At 38.8% G+C, this 22,213-nt stretch overlaps 1 protein-coding gene across 7 annotated transcripts; it reads right to left on the minus strand.

The window, feature by feature from the left end:
* Positions 1 to 6,029: 6,029 nt before the first annotated feature.
* LOC117258066 (cadherin-like protein 26) lies at positions 6,030 to 21,336 on the minus strand. 7 transcript variants are annotated; one of them, XM_078169897.1, is made up of 20 exons: positions 21,209 to 21,336; positions 19,779 to 19,898; positions 19,536 to 19,682; positions 19,265 to 19,409; positions 19,003 to 19,172; positions 18,739 to 18,870; positions 18,461 to 18,643; positions 13,551 to 13,858; positions 13,296 to 13,438; positions 12,979 to 13,203; positions 12,628 to 12,855; positions 12,258 to 12,376; positions 11,949 to 12,032; positions 11,152 to 11,208; positions 10,737 to 10,787; positions 10,124 to 10,174; positions 9,483 to 9,533; positions 9,234 to 9,293; positions 9,004 to 9,084; positions 6,030 to 8,901 (listed from the first exon to the last, which is right to left on the minus strand). In XM_078169897.1, exons 1-20 carry the CDS (start codon positions 21,242 to 21,244, stop codon positions 8,638 to 8,640), a joined length of 2,655 nt encoding a protein of 884 aa, XP_078026023.1. In that variant the 5' UTR covers positions 21,245 to 21,336; the 3' UTR covers positions 6,030 to 8,637. The 7 variants fall into 7 exon arrangements, with proteins under 7 accessions (XP_078026023.1, XP_078026027.1, XP_078026025.1 ...); XM_078169901.1 differs by lacking the exon at positions 11,152 to 11,208; XM_078169899.1 differs by lacking the exon at positions 10,737 to 10,787.
* Positions 21,337 to 22,213: the final 877 nt, after the last annotated feature.

Below are 22,213 nucleotides of genomic sequence, written 5' to 3' on the forward strand. Positions count from 1 at the left end.
ACTGATGTATGTTGAACAGTGACGATGCTACTGGTGTATTGTATCTGAGCAGGTCTAATTTGTTATAAAAAGAACCACATAGGGCATAGATACTTTGTATTTTGATGCTGTACTCTGCAGTAATCCTGCACTCAGATAAATGGCAGATTAAAAGAGAGGAGTAAGAGCCATTCTGAGTGTAAACCATATAAAGGAAGTGCTCACACTTTAAACAATTGTAAGGGAAGGTAAATGAATAGAGACACTGGAGAATAAATGGCCTGAACTGTGGTACAGTTATTTTTGAGACGTAAAAACGTGGTGTCTTGCTCTTTTTAACGATGGCCTATAGTTTGTCAGCCTCCTACTCTGGGGCTGATGTTCTGGAGTCTGCAGTGTCACATATCCTCTGTTCGTGGACCTTACATGACTGCTTTCTTTACACCTATAACTTGCAGGGGCAGCCAACAGGATGCCATCACTACTTCAGAGAGTTTCTCTGGCATCATGTGTATAATTTTGTTGAGCTTGTCTTTGGTGGTGTGGCTCTCTCCCTCTCTCCACAGCCCAGCATGTGAGAGAAATGATGAGGAAAGTGTGAAATGGGCCAGAATCCCGTGCGACTATTTTCAAAGGTGTGGACTGTCATATGGAAGAGATATTTGTGTACTAATTTGTAAAATGCATAAAAGAAAGTTATCACCTCTATTATTAATTTCAGTTGTCAGATTGTGCATCATGTAGAAAAAACAGTTTTTTTTAAGAACAATTTACAAAACAACAATCAATTCTTACTCCAGAATTTTTCAGCTGAAAACTTTCTATAAAGTTATTGCTACTAGAAAACAACTTCATATGCTTAATATTGAAAAATCATCACTATGTAGATTCTGCAGTGAGGAAGAGGAAAACCCGCTGCATTTGTTTTTCTACTGCCCATATGTTTCAGGTGTCTAGACAGATATCCAAGGTGTGCTGGGGCCTCTCAATATTTCCTTTAGGTATTTTATTAAATATGAATATTTATTAAATATTCTATTGGGAGTCCTGGATGAAAACTGTCTGCAGATAATAAATACAGTTATTCTGTTGGGTAAAATATTTTTTATTTAAAGCTCAAATATGACAAAATTTTATTTTAAGTTTCCTGAAAAATACTGTGCAATGTCAATATTTTATAGAAAAATATTATTGCTACAAACCGTTGTAAAGTAGCACAACATTACATAAAATTTGCTCTAGTGATATGAACTGTCATATAAACTTTATGTATTTATTTATTTATTACTAGCACCATTGACTTAATCATTTGAATTACTAATTTGATCCTACTAACTTTTGTTTGTCTTTTCTTTATCCACTTAGGTCTGTGTAAGTCTAAGTCTTGTATTATACACTAGTATTTGAGCACCATTTTGTGGGAAAAAAATCATGTTAAAAAATGCCATTATAGTATTTATAGCTTCATGACCAAGATGAAGGCAGTTGAACTCCACAACTGTCACATCTTTGACATATTGTGGCCACATTAAACGACCATACTGAAGCGGATATATGTTTCTGGTAAATATATTAATGTAAGTAACGTGTCTGAATGTAAGTAATTATCCTTTTAGTCCAGGTTTAGAAACTCCTGATAAAAAACTAGATGTTTTGTTTGCTAGCAAGTCAACTTTTCTCACCAGCTAGCTAACATTAGCTGGCTAGCATACGTTAACGCTACGAACGTTAGCCTACATTAACGTCAGCTGCTAGCTAGCTTACTGTTGCCTGTCAGCCGTTGAGTGTTATAACATAAACGTTAGTTTATTGTACGGTTGGGTTAACTGAGCTTTTATTTTCTTGAAAAAATTCGCTCCTGTTGAAAATTGAAACTTAACCACACAGTAAATTTATCAGCTATGAAACAATACGAAGAGAGGCTAAAGGCGTTGTAAATTGCAAACTTAGCTAACGGCTAACTGCTAGCTAAAATGCTAATGTTAATTCTCTTGACAGTGAGCTGAGTTAACGTTACTGCAATGGAAGGCTTTCACATGCTTCATTTTGTTATATGTTAATGTAGAATTTTAGTCAGTGCACATTTAATTGCCTCCTTATGTGATAACAATATTCAAGTTGAGATTTGCTGTTGATAGTAGAATGCTTTTATGTCCTCAGAGTGAGGTGATAATTGGCCTGGGATGTCATGACCTGCAGGTTGCTGAGAGGTCAGCTGCTGGCTCCCTGGCTGCTCTGCACTGGCAACCTGGGCAAACAGACTGCAGGTCAGTGTGAACATACTTATTCCTGTTTTGGTAGTTAGTTACTTCTTTCTTTCTGCCTTTCTTTCCTTCCTTTGGTAGCATAGATCCATGACATACACCACATCATTTATAGCCGAAGCTATATTGCAACAGCTGTATAAATACACACAACTCAACAGGAGAGCACATAAAAACAGCATGGAGCTCAAACATCAATACAGAGAAAAGTCATGACAAGCACCTGATCGTGACTACGTGCCTGATTTCTTTTTAAACTGTTTCAACTTGAGTTGAGCTTTGCAGGTAAGGAGTTAAACATATCTGTCCCCAGAATAGAGATATGTTATTTTTTCTTTCTTTTATCACACACACACAAACACTCATATCTTTCTTTAAGTGATGAGCGGTGCATATTTCACATAGGTGTGTGTGGACCAGATCAGAGGCTGATGTTTTTCTGGATGTGCCTCTGCAGATGGGGGTTCCCAGGAGGAACATCTTGCTGGAGACTGATGCTACAAGCGCTGGAGAGTCCCTAAGGAGAGGAATATTCCAGGTGGGAGACCTCTAGCTGTGCCTGTAAATGAGTGTGGCAGAACAAAGGAAGCAGCAGAATATGATGGTTATAATAATTTTCTCAACTTAAGACATAGATGCTTTCTCACTTTAGTCTGTTTAATATTTGTTGGTTTTCCCACTTCCACTGCAGCCTCCAGGGTAGTGTTGTTTTTGGCGGCCTGTTTTAATTTTAGTTTTAGTCTAGTCTTTGTGTCAAACTGTCATTTTAGTTTTTATTTGTTTTAGTCACGTTCATACTCTTTTTTGTCTAGTCAAGTTTCAGTCAACTAAAAGTCTGAGCATTTTAGTCTTATTTTAGTCAGAATAATCCATGACTATTTTAGTCTCGTTTTAGTCGATGAAAACTGATGATATTTTAAACTAGTTTTAGTCAATGAAAATTGTATTTTAGTCTCTTTTTAGTAATGCAATTCTGTTATACCCAGTCAATATAGTATGCGTACCTAGTATAGTATAACCAAACCAAAATTTTCTTTTCTAAATTAGCTCCCAGTTAGAGCTAAATATATATTTATTTATACAACAGTTAGTTCCGACCGAGTAATTTGATTGGACGAGAGGCATTCCGTGAGTGCTGATATAGAGTATAATATCACTGGGACATGTAACAGTAAAATCACTCCGCTCACAGGTGTTATAAATATAAATACAACCGTTAATTTACCAACTGTCACACTCGCTACATTGACACAGACTGACGCTAGCGTTACACCAAGAAGATGGATATTTTCCCCAAAATTACATTTGAATTAAATTGAGTGGTCGTCAGGAGAGGACGAGGAAAAGGAAAGCCAGGACTCTTCTGTGCAGACCTCCAGGTGTGTTTGTGTAACATCAGCCGACCTCGACAAACTGGAGACCACACTTAGTTTCGTTTTTATTCATCAACAATATTGCATTATATATTTAATTATAGTTATCGTCACATGACCACCATTTACGTTGTGTCTCGTCTCGTTTTCGTCACGTGATAAAGGTTCGTTGACGACGATATTTAGTCATACTTTTCGTTGACGAAAGCAACACTACTCCAGGGTGATCGTGGTGCAGCAGCCCTTCATGGAGCGAGGGCTTTAAGCCACCTTTGTGTGTCAGTGGCCCAGCTAACAAGGTGGAGTTTGGACTTGCTATTATGACTTCACCCCAGTCAGGAATCTGCGAATACCCTTACCCCACTGTTAGCACAGCCTCTGATCTCATCCGTCATATGCACGGTACTGATAGTATCACTGTATGTGATAAAAATGGACTGGTGTCTGCTTTTATATGCAATTTAATTCATGACTTCTTGTTATTTTGTTTTTTTTATGGCCATTTTGTGACAGTGTGGTGGAGAGAAGTCAGGACTATGCTCCCAAAGGCCTCCAGGTGGAACAGCAGCTCCCACAGTGTCCTGTCTGCACACCACTGGCTCCTCCTGCCTGCCACATCAACAAGTAAACAACACACACTGTATTAAGTGGTGCAGATAGTGCAGTTAGTTGTTAAGCAGGTGTGATTTTCCAGTCCATTCCAAGTGACATAGAAATACTGTGGGTGAACGAAGTGAATGTGTTCACTGCCCATACTGCATTTCCAGATTTGTGAATTCATAAGGTAAATGTCACTCCCATTTAGATAAACTTTAAATATATCTTTATTAACCATATTAAAACTACAATACTTGGTTAATTGGTGCATGGATCATGGGTACAGATTGTGTCATTGTCATTGTAACACCACAAGGAGTCAGTATTTGACAGGAAAAAGATTGCTATAGTAGATAGCTATTTTCAGTTTTATTCTCAGGAAGTTAGGCCTAATTTTGGTTTCATTTACGGCATCAGGCATAAAGGTAGACATGTGTTTGTGGGAATGTATATCTTGGCATGTGCATAGTACATGGCTGAGGGTATATGCATTGCAAAAAAAAGCAAAAAGTTGTTTCAAGTATCTCAAAATAAATAAGGTTGGTTTACACAACCTTTTTAATAATATAGAACAGGCCTGTTCAATCGACAGCCTGTGGGCCACGTCTGGCCTAGATGCAACCTTCAAGTGGCCCAGGTGGGGATGAGTACCTAAACCGGGTACCAAATGGCTCCGGGACAAAATGATTAAAAATGATTAAAGACTGTAGTATTGATAAGCTCTGATGTTATTAGTTCTTTTCAAAGTTTTGATTTCATTTATTATCATGGCCTCTCTTCTGCTGTCTGCATGTCTGGGCAGACTTCCTACACATACAGTCACACACACACACACACACACACACACACACACACAGAAACACACACGTCAACGAGTGAAGTCAGTGAACAACAGAGCAGAGACCGTAGTGTTCACACAAGCCCAGTGCGTAGTTTGGCTATAGCGCATTTTTAAAAACAAGCTAAAACAAAAGCTGTCTGTATGTAGTCTAGCTGTCGAGCTTAGTTTGCCGGTGGATTCACACAGCAGCAGAGGACAGGAGCACAGAGAGCAGGATGACTGACTGATACTGACTGATGTGTGTGTTCATCCTTTATATTTACTTCACTCAGTATAATATGCCAGGAATATTATTTTGCTGTCATTTTAGACTCATTTCAAGTGAGATATTGAGTTTACATAATGACTTGCTGTTGTAAACATTACTGTTGCTGCCACAGACTGTATAAAAATACCATGTATTTTCCTGAACAATTTACCTCAAAGTAAAACATCATGAGGTGAGGTGTGTGCATGTGTGTGTTGAAGAGGGTGGGATACACTGGTAGAGAGGAATAGAGTGTGTTATTACTGATAGCTCTTTTTTATCCTATTCTATATCTGCATTTTATGATGTGCCTGGGGTCAGACATGTGAGTAAAAAATTATAACATTTTTATTTCAAATGTGAAATAATAAAAAATGCTATTTTTTACTATATTGATTTGCATTTGTTTAAAATTTGTCATTGCTAAAAGCTAAAAAAAGGTTATGAATAGGCTGTTTGCTGCAAAAAATGTCTGGCCCACTGACATCTCCTGGTTCTAAAATTGGCCTAATTGAATTCTAAATGAATAGCGCTGATATAGAATAATTCATATGATAGTTTTTTTATTCAGAGATATGTGAAAATGAGGTTCATACATGTACACACTGACCTCCCACAGGACACACAAACACACACAATCACGCCCACAGTCCACAAACTGAAACCGGTGTGACAAGTTAGCAATGATTGGCTGAATTTATATTTAACTTATGGCGAGACAGATGGCGTCAGTACTTATCAGGCTTCCTTGGAAGTGCTTTATTGACACACCTGCATATTTTTGACATTGAATCAGAAGATGTGGTTTGGATTATCACCTCTAAAAAACAGTTTTAACAAGCCTGACTAAATGACAGTGGATCTGTGACAAGCTCGTTCTGTACTATGTATCTATCAGCAAAGGCTAAAACAGTGCATGACAAAACCTATCCTAAAATAACCCCTAAGATATCACCATGAAAAGATGAACACCTATTTCTCTGACATTACTGTAGAGTAAGGAAGGCAGCATTACCTAACACACGGAAGTGTTGCCCTAAATTCAAATGACTTTCAGTAGAAATGGCACTGTGCATAAAAACAGGTTTAGTAACATTTGTAGATAGAAGGTCATGCAGGGTGAAATGTTTCAGTTGCTAACAAAGGTCTCTATAGCAGTCTGACTGAACTCTGCTTGCCTTGTCCTGTTTCCAGCGTATGTTTGTTTTTGAAGTCATGCAATACAGTTTCAACATAGCGATCACATGAATCATCCCACCAGCAAAATATTAACAAAGAATTGATGAATTGCATTAAAGACTGGCATGAATTCAAAGGCTAAACAAGCAAAATTCATGTGAAGATAAATGTGATAGGCAGCCATTTTCCCCATAGCAATATGAGACATGTTGCACTTTCTCTTACTCTGTGTGCTTGTTGTTTTTCATCACAGTTAAAATCAGTGCAGTTTGGATCAACATTCTTTCTTAACTCTTTGTTGCCTTTAGAGAATGTATTCCTTCGTCTTGTAATGGTAAACGATCACAACAGCGTTATCCTCAGGACTCTATCCCAACCTCAGTCTGACTTTGAACACACAGTGATCATCAAAAAGCCATGAATGAGAATGTGTACATTCAGTTGTCTTCAGGTAAAGCAGTAAAGGTGCTTAAGGTTTTTCCATTTTAGTTCAGGAACTGCAGTTGTTAAAGCTATGTTTACAGCTGTACACTCCAGGTCCTGTGCAAATGATCCTCATTGCTGTGTTCCATTTTTGGCAAAAAAACAAAAAGTTTCCTCCTAAACAGTGCCTGTGTCCACTCCACACAACAAAAACCTATCCAGACAGAGAGTGTCATCCCAAAAACAAACACCAATTGCTCAGAATTCCTGTTTCTCTGGTATATATACACTCTCCCTGTCATGAAGAAGGTTGCTTTATAATGTTTCATACCCTCTGTCCCCTGGTTAATTGGGAGCATCTAAAATTCATATATTGTTACTGGCTCGACTGCTCCAAACATCAGGCCTGTGATCTGACAAACTCAACTGTCCATGAAGACACATGAGTACAATGTTATTCTTTGGTGATTACGCCCTCACTACCATCATAATATCACTGCTGCGTGGAATGCTACATAATGCCAACTAGGGAAGAAGGATTGTTTGATTAAGGTCTGACAGAGCTGCTTGCTAATTAGCCACATGCTATTTTCATCACGTTCCATAAAAAACAGTTAACGTTAGCAAGTGCATATCAGCTACATTAGCATCTTTACATCTTAACATCAATATTCCAGCCAAACCAAATGGATGAAAATGTTTCAGATTTTGGCAGCAAGCTAGCTATGACCTGGAGGTGCGACATTAGTTGTTACAAAGGATTTGGTCAAACATACATTCACAGGTAGAAATCTCCTGAAATCGAGGACGGTCTGAATATTTTTCCCCTACAGGTACATACTGCAGGGGTGTGCAAGCATTCATAAAAATTTCCATGCAAATTATTTGGGCCACAATCTGTGCTCTAAGGCAAAAAATCAGCAAGCCAGAAAGTGGGTGCTATGCTTCCATGACAATGCCGTTCCGATATCAGCAGTAACCATCGAATGAGCGCAATGCAGATTGGCAGCGATGAGCTAGCCAGTCAGCAACACTCACAAGAACTCAGATGCACCAACATGCATGCGCAGCTGTCACGGCTTACCACAACAACCCACAGAGAAGCTCGGATTGCAACACACACGGAGGAAGCGCGATTTTCTTCTCTGCTCAGGACACCATCACTCCACATAGCAAATAACATACTGGAATTCTTGATGTAGGTGGTGCTCTGAATGTTGCATACAGCTCCTTGAAGCATTAAGTGTTTTAGCTAATTCCCTGTCCACCATCAGCATTGCTTGCACGAGATAAGAAAATGTAAACATGTCCTTTAAACACCCAAAATAAAGTCAAGAATGATAGTCCAGTTGTATCCAGTAGAAAAAAACAAAACATATTTGACCAAACTGAGTGTACCACTGGCCAACTCCAAAATGAATGAACAGTTTTTCTTCGTCAGTGTTACATCTGTGACAAAGTAGAGCCTCTGCAGGTTTGTGTAACACGACTTATGAATAGTGGAAACTATTAATACCTCTAAAGTGTGATAATGTGTGCCTGATGCTAACGAAGTACTACTTGTGATATTTTCTCAGACACAGACATTCGTCTCCCTGACAGCACTGACGGATACAGAGTCTATAAAAAATCCTTCAAGCATGGCTACACGTAGCATAACTTGCTGTGAGGCACCAGAACAATTAAGCTCTAAATCACCTTGTTGCGTATCCAGGTAACATTTATAAATTACGATTAATAACGGCAGTGTTCTTTTTGGAGCAGAGTCGCTGTCTCGTGTCTTGTTGTTCTGAAGGCAGTGCTTTCACTCGGCATGCAGACTGTGGCCAGGGTAGTGAACTTGTGATCCAGGTCTGGATCAAAGTTTGGATCAAAGGGAGTGTCAGAGATGGAGATGGCATCAAGCTCAGAGTTGGTTTTTGTGTCTCCTTCCTCAGCATACACATGAGGAGCATAATCACCCAACTCCTCTCCTGGTGCCTGCTGGGCGTACAGCATCTACAGTTTACAGGGGAGGAAAAAAGAAAAGGAGAATACACTTTGAAAAAAGAAAAGAAAATTACTCTATCTTTGCAGGATTGATTAAATTCTTGTCATTACCTTATTTAATACGTTGAGCAGAACTGTACGTTGCACAGCATTCCCTAGATCTCCAAAATATCTACTGTGTCCAGCCCAAGTCTGAGAAATCAGAAACAGATAGTTGTATAATTTGAGTTGTTTTAATTTACAAGATAATATTTAATAGTTAAATGCCATGGCTATTAAAACATTTAAATAATGAACAAATTTCACAGGAAAAGGGTTTATAGTAGTGTAGATTGCAGTACCCCACGCATAGAGTTTCTGTGCTTGTGTCTCATTCCCATCGCTGATGATGCACCCATTGACTAGAAAATCAAGCATTTCAGTGGTTAATACTTTACATCAAGGGAACTTTTTAAACATGGTAGGATTAAATTAATTAAATTCTTGACGTCAACCTCTACAAACTTGTTTTTATAATAATTACAATAACAACAACCAACCACCACTACTACTACTAATAATAATGATGATAATAATAATAATTTCAGTACCTGACGCATTGAGTTCCCACGTGAAAAGTTTCGCTGCTGTGTTGAGCCACTCTACGGACAGAAAGCATGTCAAAGGCATGTCTTCACTTCACATTACAGTACTGCAACTTTTAAAACATGGTAGAGTTCAGTGAACTACAAAATGTCATGTAAAATTGTTGACATCTTCCTCTTTAAATGTATACTATGCAGGATTTTTACTAAAAAACAATGTTTAAATGCAAACAGAGGTAATCCACTTATGACCCACTAGAGGTGCGTGGCGGTGAGACTCTGCCCTCTGCCTGTCGTCTTATTTGCATTTTATTTTCGGTGTTCAAGACATTTATGGGCGTGTACCCCCACAGCAATCAGGTGCGAGCAGGTGCCAGACTGTAACCAACAGGCATCCAAGAGACACAATGCAAATATATTGAGGCAAAACACCAAACAGGAGTGAATTTGGGGTTGGCTTCTGTTGTCACTTTCACTGGCAAGTGTGTCAACAAACAGTAACCAAGAATCCTGCATAGCATACCTTTAAACTTGGGGACAATACTCAGATTCAATGATAATAATAATAATAATAATGATAATGATAATAACAATGGTAATAATAATAATAATGATAATGATAATGATGATAATAATAATTTCAGTACCCAGCGCATTGAGTTCCCACGTGAAAAGTTTTGCTGCTTTGTTGAGCCACTCTAGGGACAAAAAGCATGTCAAAGGCATGTCTTCATTTCACATTACATTACTGCAACTTTTAAAACATGGTAGAGTTCAGTGAACTACAAAATGTCATGTAAAATTCTTGAAATCTGCCTCTTTAAATGTATACTATGCAGGATTTTTACTAAAAAACAATGTATAAACTCAAACAGAGGTAATCCACTTATGACCCACTAGAGGTGTGTGGCGGTGAGACTCTGCCCTCTGCCTGTGTCTTCTTATTTGTTTCTTATTTTCGGTGTTCAAGACGTTTATGGGCGTGTACCCCCGCAGCAATCAGGTGCGAGCAGGTGCCAGACTGTAAGCAGCAGGCATCCAAGAGACACAACGCAAATATATTGAGGCGAAACACCAAACAGGAGTGAATTTGGGGTTGGCTTCTGTTGTCACTTTCACTGGCAAGTGTGTCAACAAACAGTAACCAAGAATCCTGCATAGTATACCTTTAAACTTGGGGACAATACTCAGATTCAATGATAATAATAATAATAATAATGGTAATAATAATAATAATGATAATAATAATAATTTCAGTACCCAGCGCATTGAGTTCCCACGTGAAAAGTTTTGCTGCTTTGTTGAGCCACTCTAGGGACAAAAAGCATGTCAAAGGCATGTCTTCATTTCACATTACAGTACTGCAACTTTTAAAACATGGTAGAGTTCAGTGAACTACAAAATGTCATGTAAAATTCTTGAAATCTGCCTCTTTAAATGTATACTATGCAGGATTTTTACTAAAAAACAATGTATAAACTCAAACAGAGGTAATCCACTTATGACCCACTAGAGGTGTGTGGCGGTGAGACTCTGTTGTCACTTTCACTGGCAAATGTGTCAACAAACAGTAACCAAGAATCCTGCATAGTATACCTTTAAACTTGGGGACAGTACTCAGATTCAATAATAATAATAATAATAATAATAATAATAATAATAATAATTTCAGTACCCAGCGCATAGAGTTCCCACATATAAAGTTTTGTTGCATTGTTGAGTCAGTTGTCACCTGTGGAAAAAAAGCATATCAAGCCATAACAATACTTCACTTTTGAAATATATTAATAAATGTCTATTTGTCACTATAACACATAAGAATAAGGCTGGCAATCTATTCTATATTTCTGTAGCTGTCACCAAATCTCATAAACAGACCAAAAACAAGCTCACTCCTTCCTACTGAAAACGTCGATAACACCATGTTTAAAATCATATATACCAATACTCTCGGAAAACAGAACATTCTTAGCACATAACTCGAGAATAAATAGTATTGAAGACTATTTTCAGTTGGCGATGTCCTTGAGTGCCATGTTGAAGTTTTAATTTTAACAATAAAGTTCTGTGATACAGATGAATACGCTTTGTCAATTTCAATAAAGTATCTATTTATCTATCTATCTATCTATCTATCTATCTATCTATCTCAGGCTTTGGCGTTGCAGAGAGTTTTTGTTAGTTTGTTCAGTTAATTTCTGGTTTTGGTCTCTTCATTGGATTTGTCCACAATAAAAAAAAAAAAAAAAAAAATTGAATATCACAAGACTCATCATTTAATTGAGGGTATGTTGCCATTTTTGTCTAAATAACAACAACAACAACAACAATACTACTACAACTAATAATGGTAATAATAATAATAACTGCAAAATTAAAAACAACAATTAGTGACCATTTGTCATGATGCATGACAGAAAAGTGTGTTTTATAAGCTTTTTGATAAATTGATATATATTTTTCATCACTTACTTGATTCATAGCTAGAAGTTCAGACATTACTTGGGTTTGTTTCTCATTCTGAATATATTCTTTGTTTAATGGCTCAAAAGCCACCTGTTGAAAGAAGAAAGGAAAATGACTTTCTAGTTAACAGTGCTTTTTTTAATAATTATTCTAATGAGCCTGAGCACATTCAACTTTAGACTGAATTTAACTTGAAGAAAGTAAAATACAACAAATGCAGATAAGTGTGTGTGTGTTTATGTGTGTGTTTATGTGTGTGTGTTTGTATCAGTCAACAGTAATAATCAAGTGCTTTTGCTGAAAAAAGTAATTTACTTTGCAGTCAGTTCCCTTTTCCTCAATGTTACTGTTCATCAGATGTTGTCCTGAATCGCCATCTGGGATCGGTATTTTCTCTCTCTTACATGACATCAGAAAAACCAAAAGTAGCACACCTTGGACACAAAGACCACACTCACAAATCAAAACATGCAACAACACATTTTATGTCTCACATGAGGCTATTAGTCTTTTACCATTTGAAGGGTTTATGCAGAATACAAAATTCACTTATTATATGTTTAATTTAGAGGATAGTGTGTGACTGTGAAAATTGTCTTTGCTTTCTTTTTTAACTTTTCACACAAATAAAAGACAATTTTCACACGACATTAACAATTCAAAGTATTTTTGACATGCGTCCTACCTGCAAGCAGTAGAATGCCTAAAAAAATGATCCCAAGTGCTCCTCCTCCGATTGTGGAGCCAGCAGCTTTGCGAATACGACAGTTAGGCTTCGCTGGATCCATGCAGTTACACACAGTAACCGACAGGTTGTGTACGGCTGTGTTGCCCTGAAGGTCGGACATTTCCAGCAACAGCTCATAATGTCCAGAATGAACTGTGTTCTCTTTCACCAAGTTGACTGAATACCCTGTAAGATTCATTATGACATGCTGTGTGAAGTAGACTTAGAGGTTTGTTTTAATAGTGGTGACATTATTTGCTGTTATTGATCTTGGCTCTGTTTGAAGGAACTGTCAAAGTGAGAGCTTACCTCGTGTAGGGTCAAGCTTCCAATACCCCTTCTCATTTCCCTGGAGCTTAAAGGTGAAAGGTCCACTATAGGGATCTTCATCTAGGTCCATGGCTGTGATGTTGGCCCGAGAGAGTCCATCAGATTGGCACATGTCGATTGTGCCTACAGGCAGGAATGGAGCATTGTCATTCTTATCAGAGACATGGATGGTCAGGGTTGCAGTGCCTGTCATCAGAGGTTGACCTGTTGAACAAAAACACATGTTGTGCATTTACAGTGATGTGATAAAGAAACTGTGATTAATAACAGCGTGTAAATACTCCTGTATGTCATACCATTGTCAACAGCCAATATTGTGACTGTATAGATATTGTTTTTCACATAGGATGACTCTCGGTCTATGATCTTCGTTGTGGTTATTTTTCCAGTCTTGGTGTCCACTGTAATCCAACCAGCTGGATCATCTCCTTTTCTGTATCTGAAACACACATAGTATGTGTGTGGTGTTAGACATTTTCAAGTTCTCCACTGACATACTAATGATTATTGTTCTGTAAGATGGACATGTAGCTAGTCTCCCCATGACTTACACAACTGTGTTGGTGGCATCAGGGTCTTTCGCTGTGGATGTCCACAGATACTGGCCCACATCGCCATTCTCAGCCACCGAAACCATTTTGTTAGGTGGTTTGAAGATTGGAGCCTCATTGACATCCTCCACAGTCACTGTCACTTGGCGGGTGGACAACCGTGTTGTCTCTGTCACAGTCTCACCACCAATAGTTTCTACTTTCCAAAGACTACTGCTGCGACTCACCACTTTGCATGTTTGATAGGGGATCTCATTCTCCACACTGATAGTCAAGGTCCTCAGAGAGCTGTCTTCATAGTTCAGATGCTGTAAAAGAGGTGAGAATTGAATGTTGGTTTAATATTGAAATTTGTGCCATAATGTAACGTCATATCCAACACATTCTCACTCCCAACTCATCAAATACCAATGCTTGGTGACAGCTCTTTTGTTTCCTGTTTTGGATGTCTTTCCCTTTAAGGAGGGAAGCAGGAACTTCATCATTGATTAACTTATACCATCTGTGCTGCTGCTCCTCAGCTGTATAAACTGCTATGTATAAGTATTCCAGACATCCCTCTCCCCAACAATGCTTTCGAGCTCCTTCTGGGGGACCCCAAGGTGTTCCCAGGCCAGATGAGATATATAATCCCTCCAGCGTGTTCTGGGTCTCCCCCGGGCCTCCTACCAGTGGGATGTGCCCGGAACACCTCCAATGGGAGGCGCCCAGGAGGCATCCTGATCAGATGCCTGAACCACCTCAACTGAGCCCTATCGACGCGAAGGAGCAGCAGCTCTACTCCGAGCGCCATCTGGATGTCCGAGCTCCTTACTCTATCTCTAAGGCTGAGCCCAGCCACCCCATGGAGGAAACGCATTTCAGCTGCTTGTATCCGCCACCTCATTCTCATGGTCATTACCCGTAGCTCATGACCATAGGTGAGGTTTGGGACGTCGATGGACCAGTAAATCGAAAGCTTTGCCTTCCAGCCCAGCTCACATGAAAAAGACCCAAAGGTTGTGATTTGGTCTTTTGTGAGCCCTTGGAAACATTGTTGGAACAATGTACTAAAGAGCAATGGTTGAAGATGACTGACCATTATAACATTGAAATTGGGGCAAACCGTCAGAAGGACACTGAAGAGCATTCTGAAAGCCAGTCTGATGGAAGGGGGGATTTGGTAAGTGAAAAACCTAAGCAACTGCCTAGTGTGTCTGTCTTCAATGACTAGTCTAACATTTAAGCAGTAAAAAGAGCTGTTGGTGATGCAGCTGTAGCATGGAAAAGTAATACAACAGAGAGAATTAGAAGTAAGTAATCAAACAAAAAACTGAGCAGGAAAAACTCAAGACAGAGAAATATAAATGACTTGTTAAAGGAAGGAAAAATGTCAGTCAGTGAGTTGATTGACCATTCTTCAGCTCAATGACAAAGACCCAGATACATACTTGTGTATGTTTGAGCAGCTTGCAGATTATAGAAATTGGCCTGATCAGGACCGCACCTTAATGTTATAGTGTGATTTTACTGGTAAAGCCCAAGGGGCATATGCAGCTTTAACAACTGAAGACTGTAAAGACTACGCTAAGGGAAAAGCCGCAGTCTTGAAGGCCTATGAATTGGTTCCAGAGGCTTACAGACAAGGTTTAAGGAAGTAGAAAAAAATCTAACTGGCAAACACGTGGAATTTGCTTGGGATTTGGTTATGCAGATGAGTCATTGGTGTTCCGCATCCAGTGTTGGTTCATTTGAGGAACTGTGCAACCTGGTTATTCTTGAACAATTTAAACAGTCCGTACCCAGCTATATTGCGACAAACATCAATGACCGTAAGGCAAAGACTCAAATGAATATGTATTGACACAAAAATGCATCTTTGGTAATCAGAAACAGAATGTCTTTGGTCCAGAAGCTATTGCTGACAGGGCTCGTCTAGTTTTGATTCAGCTTTTCCTAAGCAAGTTACAGACTCTCGTGAAAAATGATAAAATTTGTAATTACTAAAAAGGTTGGACATTGGAAAAGGGAATGTCCATCTTTGAAAACACAGGAAGGCTGGTCACAAGCTAAGTCTACTGGATTGACTGTGCTAGTGGCCTCAACAAACAATTTGGTGTCTCCTTTTCAGATGGAAACTAAAACTTTGGGTGCAGCAGAGATGCAGCAGGATATGCACCATTCATTTCTGAAGGGTTTGTATCTCCAGTGGGCAGTGATGAAAAAGTTGCTGTTAAAATACTGTGAGATTCTGGTGCCCTGGATACTTTTGTACGAGAGTCAGTTCTGCCTTATTTATCCCAATCAGACATAGGAAGTTGTGTCCCTGTTCAAGGAATGGGTTTAACAACACTGTTTGTTCCTGTGCATAAGATGTTTTTGTTTTCTAAATTTGTACGGGTGGACGTTGATGTTGGGGTGTGGCCAGAGTTGCCTGTCAAGGGGGTTGATGTCATCCTAGGTAATGATGTTGCTGGTGCACGTATATGGCCTGATGAGCAAACAAGGGCGCGTAATATTGCATCTTCTGAAAATCATCAGGTTTTTGATGCACTAAATCAGATAGTATCTTCAGTTTGCACAGCGACACGGTCCATGACTGCCTCTGTAAGTGAAGTGAAATCTAAGTTACACAAAGGCAATGTCAGATTTGCTTTGTCCTTACTATTGTCTGTGTCCCATACAGAACTGAGGCAACTGTTTGACTGTGTAGTGCCAATGTATGAGGTGGAGAAAAAGTCTCCAGTGTATTTTCGTCAGGATGTTCTGCTAATGAGGAGGTGGGTCCTTTTATGGGGAAAATGTGGCTTGTGGGTTTGTGTAGCCGGTGGGTTTGCCCATGAAGTATAGACAGTCTGGGCTCAAAACTGCTCACGACAGTACAGCTGGTCATATGAGTGTGATGAAAACTTATGACTGAATTACTTTTTTGGCCACTGTTAAAAAGGGACATTTACACAAGCATTAAGACCTGTCACATCTGTCAGTTAACAGGAAAACCAAATCAAACTATTACATCTGTGCTGTTACAACCCATTCTGGTAGTAAACCAGCCATTTGAACACCATTCTGTGTTCTGGCCGTTGGTCTGCTGCCTCAATCGAAGTCTGTCTGTAGCTATGTGCTAAAAGTAATGTGTCACACCAGTAAATATTCATCTGCTTATCCTCTGCATACAATCTCTGCAAGATCTGTGGTTAAGGCTCTCACTCAGTTCATGTCTGTGTTTGGGGTTCCCAAAATAATTCAGAATGATCAGGGCTCCAACTTTACATCTCGACTATTTGAGCAGGTTCATAAACTGCTCCTGGTCAAAAGTCTTTAGTTTATCATCCTCAGAGTCAAGGTGCACTTGAGCGATTTCATCAGCATTTGAAATCTCCGATTTGTGCTTATTGTACTGAGCTAAGAGCCAATTGGGAGGAGGGGCTGCCTTGGGTTTATTGGCGACTAGAAAGGTTGTGCAATAAAGCACAGTTTTAGCCTTATTGACCTTCTCTTCAGGCACACAGTGAGTGACCCTCTGGCCATTATACAAGATAGATGGAAGTCCTCCAGACCTGAGCAAAATGTGCTAGACTATGTAAATGGGTTTAAACAAAGGCTTTATGAGGCAGGTGAATTGGCTTAAGAAAACTTGAAAATTGCGCGGGGAAAAATTAAACGACTGTATGATCGCAAGGTTGAACAACAAAGATACGGCCCAGGTGATGAAGTTCCTGCTCTGCCATTAGTTGAGTCAGTGGACCTACACATCAAAAATATGACTCATAGGTATCCCTCCTGCGTCAGTTCTTAATGCTAAGGGACAGGGTATCAATTTACGCTTGATAAATGAACTATATTTTTCACAGGAAAGGAACAGTTTCTGCTAGTTAAATGCATATTGGTGCCTTTTCAAAATAAACTCAGGCTGTAGAAGGTAAAATGCTTTGTTTTTAAGTTTACTTCCTTGGGTTTAGGCAACAAAAGCATGTGCTAAGGTTTGGAAAAAAAACATCAGGGTTTGGTTTAAAATAAGTGTTTGTTACTAACATAATATAACATCATGTGACATATGTCATGAGCATTGTATGCTACACATTAGGCTTGATTATGGAAAAAATCATAATCACGATTATTTGGGTCAAAATTGAAATCACGATTATGCAAACAGTTATGCGGCGCATGTGATGACTTACATTGTTTCCACGACGGCATGTCATTTCTGTCTCTACATGGTCACCTGCCCCTGGCATTATTCATAGTTCACCTACTTGACTGGCTTATGGAGTGAAGAGAGGAGGGGAGGGGGTAGTATTGCACATGCGTGGCTTCCGTAGAAGACAAAATAACATCTCCAGTTTACCCTTGATTTCATTAATTTTGCAATTGTTTGACCTCAAAATTGTAATCGTGATCACCAGACGATTATTTGTCCAGCCTAGCACACTACATTATTATTAAAATAACTTAATTGACATTTGGTTTTACACGGGACACGAACAGCGCCCTCGTGGATGAAAGTCCCCGGGTCTGTTTGACCCACTCCCACCCACCCTATGCAGACTTTCTTGCTTGTTTGCTTGTTGATACAACAGCAGTTGCCGGAATGTTCAAAAAATGCTGCCACTGTCTCATACCGCCACTTATGGATGCCTCTGTGTGTTGGTATCTGATGCTGAGGGCTGCTGATCAAGCATTGGTATTTCAACGAGTGGGGTGCGAGACTGGGTAGTCACATCATTCATCACAGCAGGTAGTTTAAATCCACTATGATTGACTGTGCATTGACATAATGCTAAATGTTTCAGCTAATGTTATTTGTAGATACAAAGGTTTTTAGGAGCTTGTGGTGGTGCCGTGCATTTTTTTCAAAACGTAGTTTCAAATGATTATTGTACTGTAGCTTAAAGAGGTCAGTGTGTGTATGATAACAGTCAAAAAAATACCTTTTTCACGTAGAGTAGTCCCTCATTTGTTTCAGGATCAGTAGTGATATTAAAGTTGTCGTCTTGGTCTCCTAGGATTTTATATTTAGCTCTCCAGGCCGGTGTACCTTTGCTGTCTGCGTCTGTAACTTGCAGACGTAAAACAAGAACACCTGTCTGTCCTTCTTTCACTCTCCCTGGACCCTGGTATAATAAATATATGAAACTTATTGTAAAATGACACTGTTGTATTATAGTCATTGCATTCCTCGTGGGAATTGAAAGAAGTAATTTCTCACTGTTTGTCCAATGATTTGAGGAAGGTGGTTATTTCCATCTGCTATGTTGATTATGACGGTGCAGGAGCTGGAGAGCTGTTTTTTTTTCCCATGGTCTTTGGCCTCCACTATAATGGCATATTTCTCTGCTTCCTGATTGGTTCAAAAGAACAGTCACTTTACAAAGAAATTATTATCAAATGTATTTGTATTATTCAAATTCAAGATGGAAGTTCCAAGGTCATTGATTTGAGAATTATGCAGTCAAGCAGCGAGTCCTCTCACCTCATGGTCCAGACACCCTTTAAATGAAATGGCTCCAGTTTGAAAGTTCTGGGTTAAGTAGAACTCGAGATCAGATGGCTGAGGAGTGACTGAGATTATATTTAAATCAAATAATCTGTTGTCCTCCTCACTGTCATCATCCTTCGCCATAACGGTAGTCAGTATAGTGCCTGTCAGTATCAGAGTAGGAGTTGTTTTATTTTATTCCAACATTTTATAATAACAGCCATAAAGATTACATGAGAAAAAATGATCAAATTACCTTGTGATGTTGCCTCTGGTATGTTGATCTGGTAGACGTCACGGCCAAACTTTGGAGGGTTGTCATTTGCATCATTGATCAATATCTCAACACCAAGCCGTGTGTCTATTACATGCTTTTCTCTATCAAATGCCTGAAACGTTAGCTGTAACGCAAAGGCAAGAATTGTGAAATAATGAAACTGTGCTTCACATCCCAAGCACAATTACTGACATACACAAACATCCAGGAGATCATTGTAGAAATGCTTTCTTAGAAAATTCCTTCAAACCTTCAAAACTCGATATCTCTCATAGTCAACGGGGCCGTGGACACTGATTACCCCTGTGTTTTCATCTATTTGTAATATGCCTTTCGGTTCCAAATCCACACCTTGACCATGGATCTCGTAAAAGGTCAATTTCTTTTCAACTTCAATCTGCAGGGAGTCAAAACAGCTTTTGTAATGATCTTCTTGCATCTTGACATATGCAACATTCATATCTGTGCATTGTGACTCTTGGTAGATACTCACTTTGCCCAGTATGTATGGGAACTCTCGATCATAGTCTTCATCAATACTGTAAGAATCAATGATCCAGTTTCTTTTTTGCCGATTCAAAATTTCTGAAGATGACCTGTGGACTCCCAAACACTGCAGAAACATTACATTACTTGCATCAGATAATAATTCACTTGAGTTAAAAAAAAAATGCTATTTTTTTTTCCGGAAACCTTTTTCTCATAATTCTGAGATAATAAGCTGGTTAATTCAGAATACTGAAATAATAATGTTATAAATTCAGAAAAACAGGGCAGATAATGGTTTTCTGAAGTGAGTGTATTCTGTGCAGTTGGGTTGTTTTTGAATGTGCTGATTATGATCATTATATACAAAGATTTTTTTTTAAAAATTAAACTCTGAACATGTTGTAAAACAAGTAACTCCTCTAGAGCACTACTGTGCAGGTCAAAGGGACCAGATTAGGCTTGGGCAGTATCTGTTTCTTCATACCTGACATTTCACATATGGTATATGACAGCAAGTCATTGTAACATGTTTGTCATTCTCTAGTCTATAATGCTATGTTTCTAATATGCGATTAGCCTGCTTAGACAAATCTTGCTGGGTTTGGTCCATATAATAATGAATAGACAGGAAATAAGCGCCCGTCTTGCTGGAGGACCCGTTGACAATTGTTGCCGTCGACATCAGTGGGCTGACTGGAGATGGTGTGTTAAGTAAAATCATTTGGCAAATAAACTACTTTTATAGCTGGATGACATCACCTCAAGATAAAGTTATATGTTGCAATACTACTTTTTTACTAGTCCTGTAATGTTACCCCACCACTCACAGTCGCTCTCTTTATTCAGCTCAGCTGCCTGTTCCACATGTAGAGACTGATCCAGGTGCCGTTTAAGACAATACACCCACTCAATACAGCATCTCCACATCAGTTTTTTTTTTTTTTTTTTTTTTAATATTTTTTGGGGCATTTTTTAGCCTTTATTTGATAGGACAGACAAGTGTGAAAGGGGGAGAGAGAGAAGGAGTGACATGCAGCAAAGGGCCACAGGCTGGAGTCGAACCCGGGCCGCTGCGGCAACAGCCTTGTACATGGGGCGCCTGCTCTACCACTAAGCCACCGACGCCCCGAGCATCTCCATATCAGTTTAACAGAAAGAGGAGCATCTGTATTTTTGATGGTACTGAAAATCACACCTTTGGGATTTCTAAATACCTCTACTAGTGTACTATAATAACTTGATATCACTCAAGCCCAGATCAGATCTATAATCTATGTATATTCTAATGTTTACAGCCGTGACCTGCATCTGATGCGTTGTTAGAATCAGTTATCTGAAAACATAGTACCTAAAAGCAATAAACCATATTTGAACATAAGGCAGTATGTAAGTGAAGAAAATACTGAAATACTGCCACCAAAGATAAATTCTTACCATCATTAGGAAAAAAACGAAGTGTATTGTCTCCATAGTATATCCAGATTGTGCGTTGTTATAGAAGTTAGTTCCTCAGCTGATAAAGTGTTCCTTGGATGCACCTGAATAGAAGTCAAACTGCATGCTGATGCAGGTTCTGGCTGCAGTATATCTGCGAGTGGGAGGGCCTGTGACGTGATAAATTATCTCACATAAAGATCAGGTAACAAACTTCATAGCGGCAGGGTGTGCACAAAGTACTGTGTATGTGTGTGTATGTGTGTGTATAATCATGCATTAATAAAGGTTTGATTTGTAACACAGACAGAAATACAGGTTTTCATTTCACTGTACATTACAGAATGTAGTAATGATCATTATCTTTATTTAGATACAGAGGACTTGACTAATGATTTATGTAAAGGGAGCACGAGTAAAACAACAGATGTCCAGTCAAAATAAAAGCACAAGTTAATCTAAATATATCTTAAAAAGAAAAAGTAGGTTTTCAATAGTACTTTAAAAGCAGTTAGCCACTATAGAGACCCACACTGTTTGATGTTCCATGGATAGCTTAAACTTTATTACATTGTGTATTGTATGATAGTGTATTATATATTATGTTATATATGTTTTCCCAAGTAACTGTTTTATTCCATAATGCCACCCTTCATCACTGTCAAGACAGGATGAAGCCACTCATGTCACTGACCTTTGCTTTTGGCCAGTACTAGACTTTGTCATTGCGATGAGAAGGGGGATGATTTTATAAGATTTTACAATAATGATCTAAGTTTGAAAACATGTTTGATAATTTGACAATTCTGTGATTATATTATTGATATTAGATTTGATGATTTCATAATGGGTGAAACCTTCAAGTTATTTCAAAGCTTGTAATCCCTCTTAATGTACTGTAGATACAACACCTTGTTAACAAAGTAGACTACATTGTGTGTGTGTGTGTGTGTGTGTGTGTGAGTGAGAGAGAGGGACAGAGAGAGACAGAGAGAGATGATTGTT

Source organism: Epinephelus lanceolatus, chromosome 8, assembly GCF_041903045.1.
Source record: "Epinephelus lanceolatus isolate andai-2023 chromosome 8, ASM4190304v1, whole genome shotgun sequence".
Classification (NCBI taxonomy): domain Eukaryota; kingdom Metazoa; phylum Chordata; class Actinopteri; order Perciformes; family Serranidae; genus Epinephelus; species Epinephelus lanceolatus.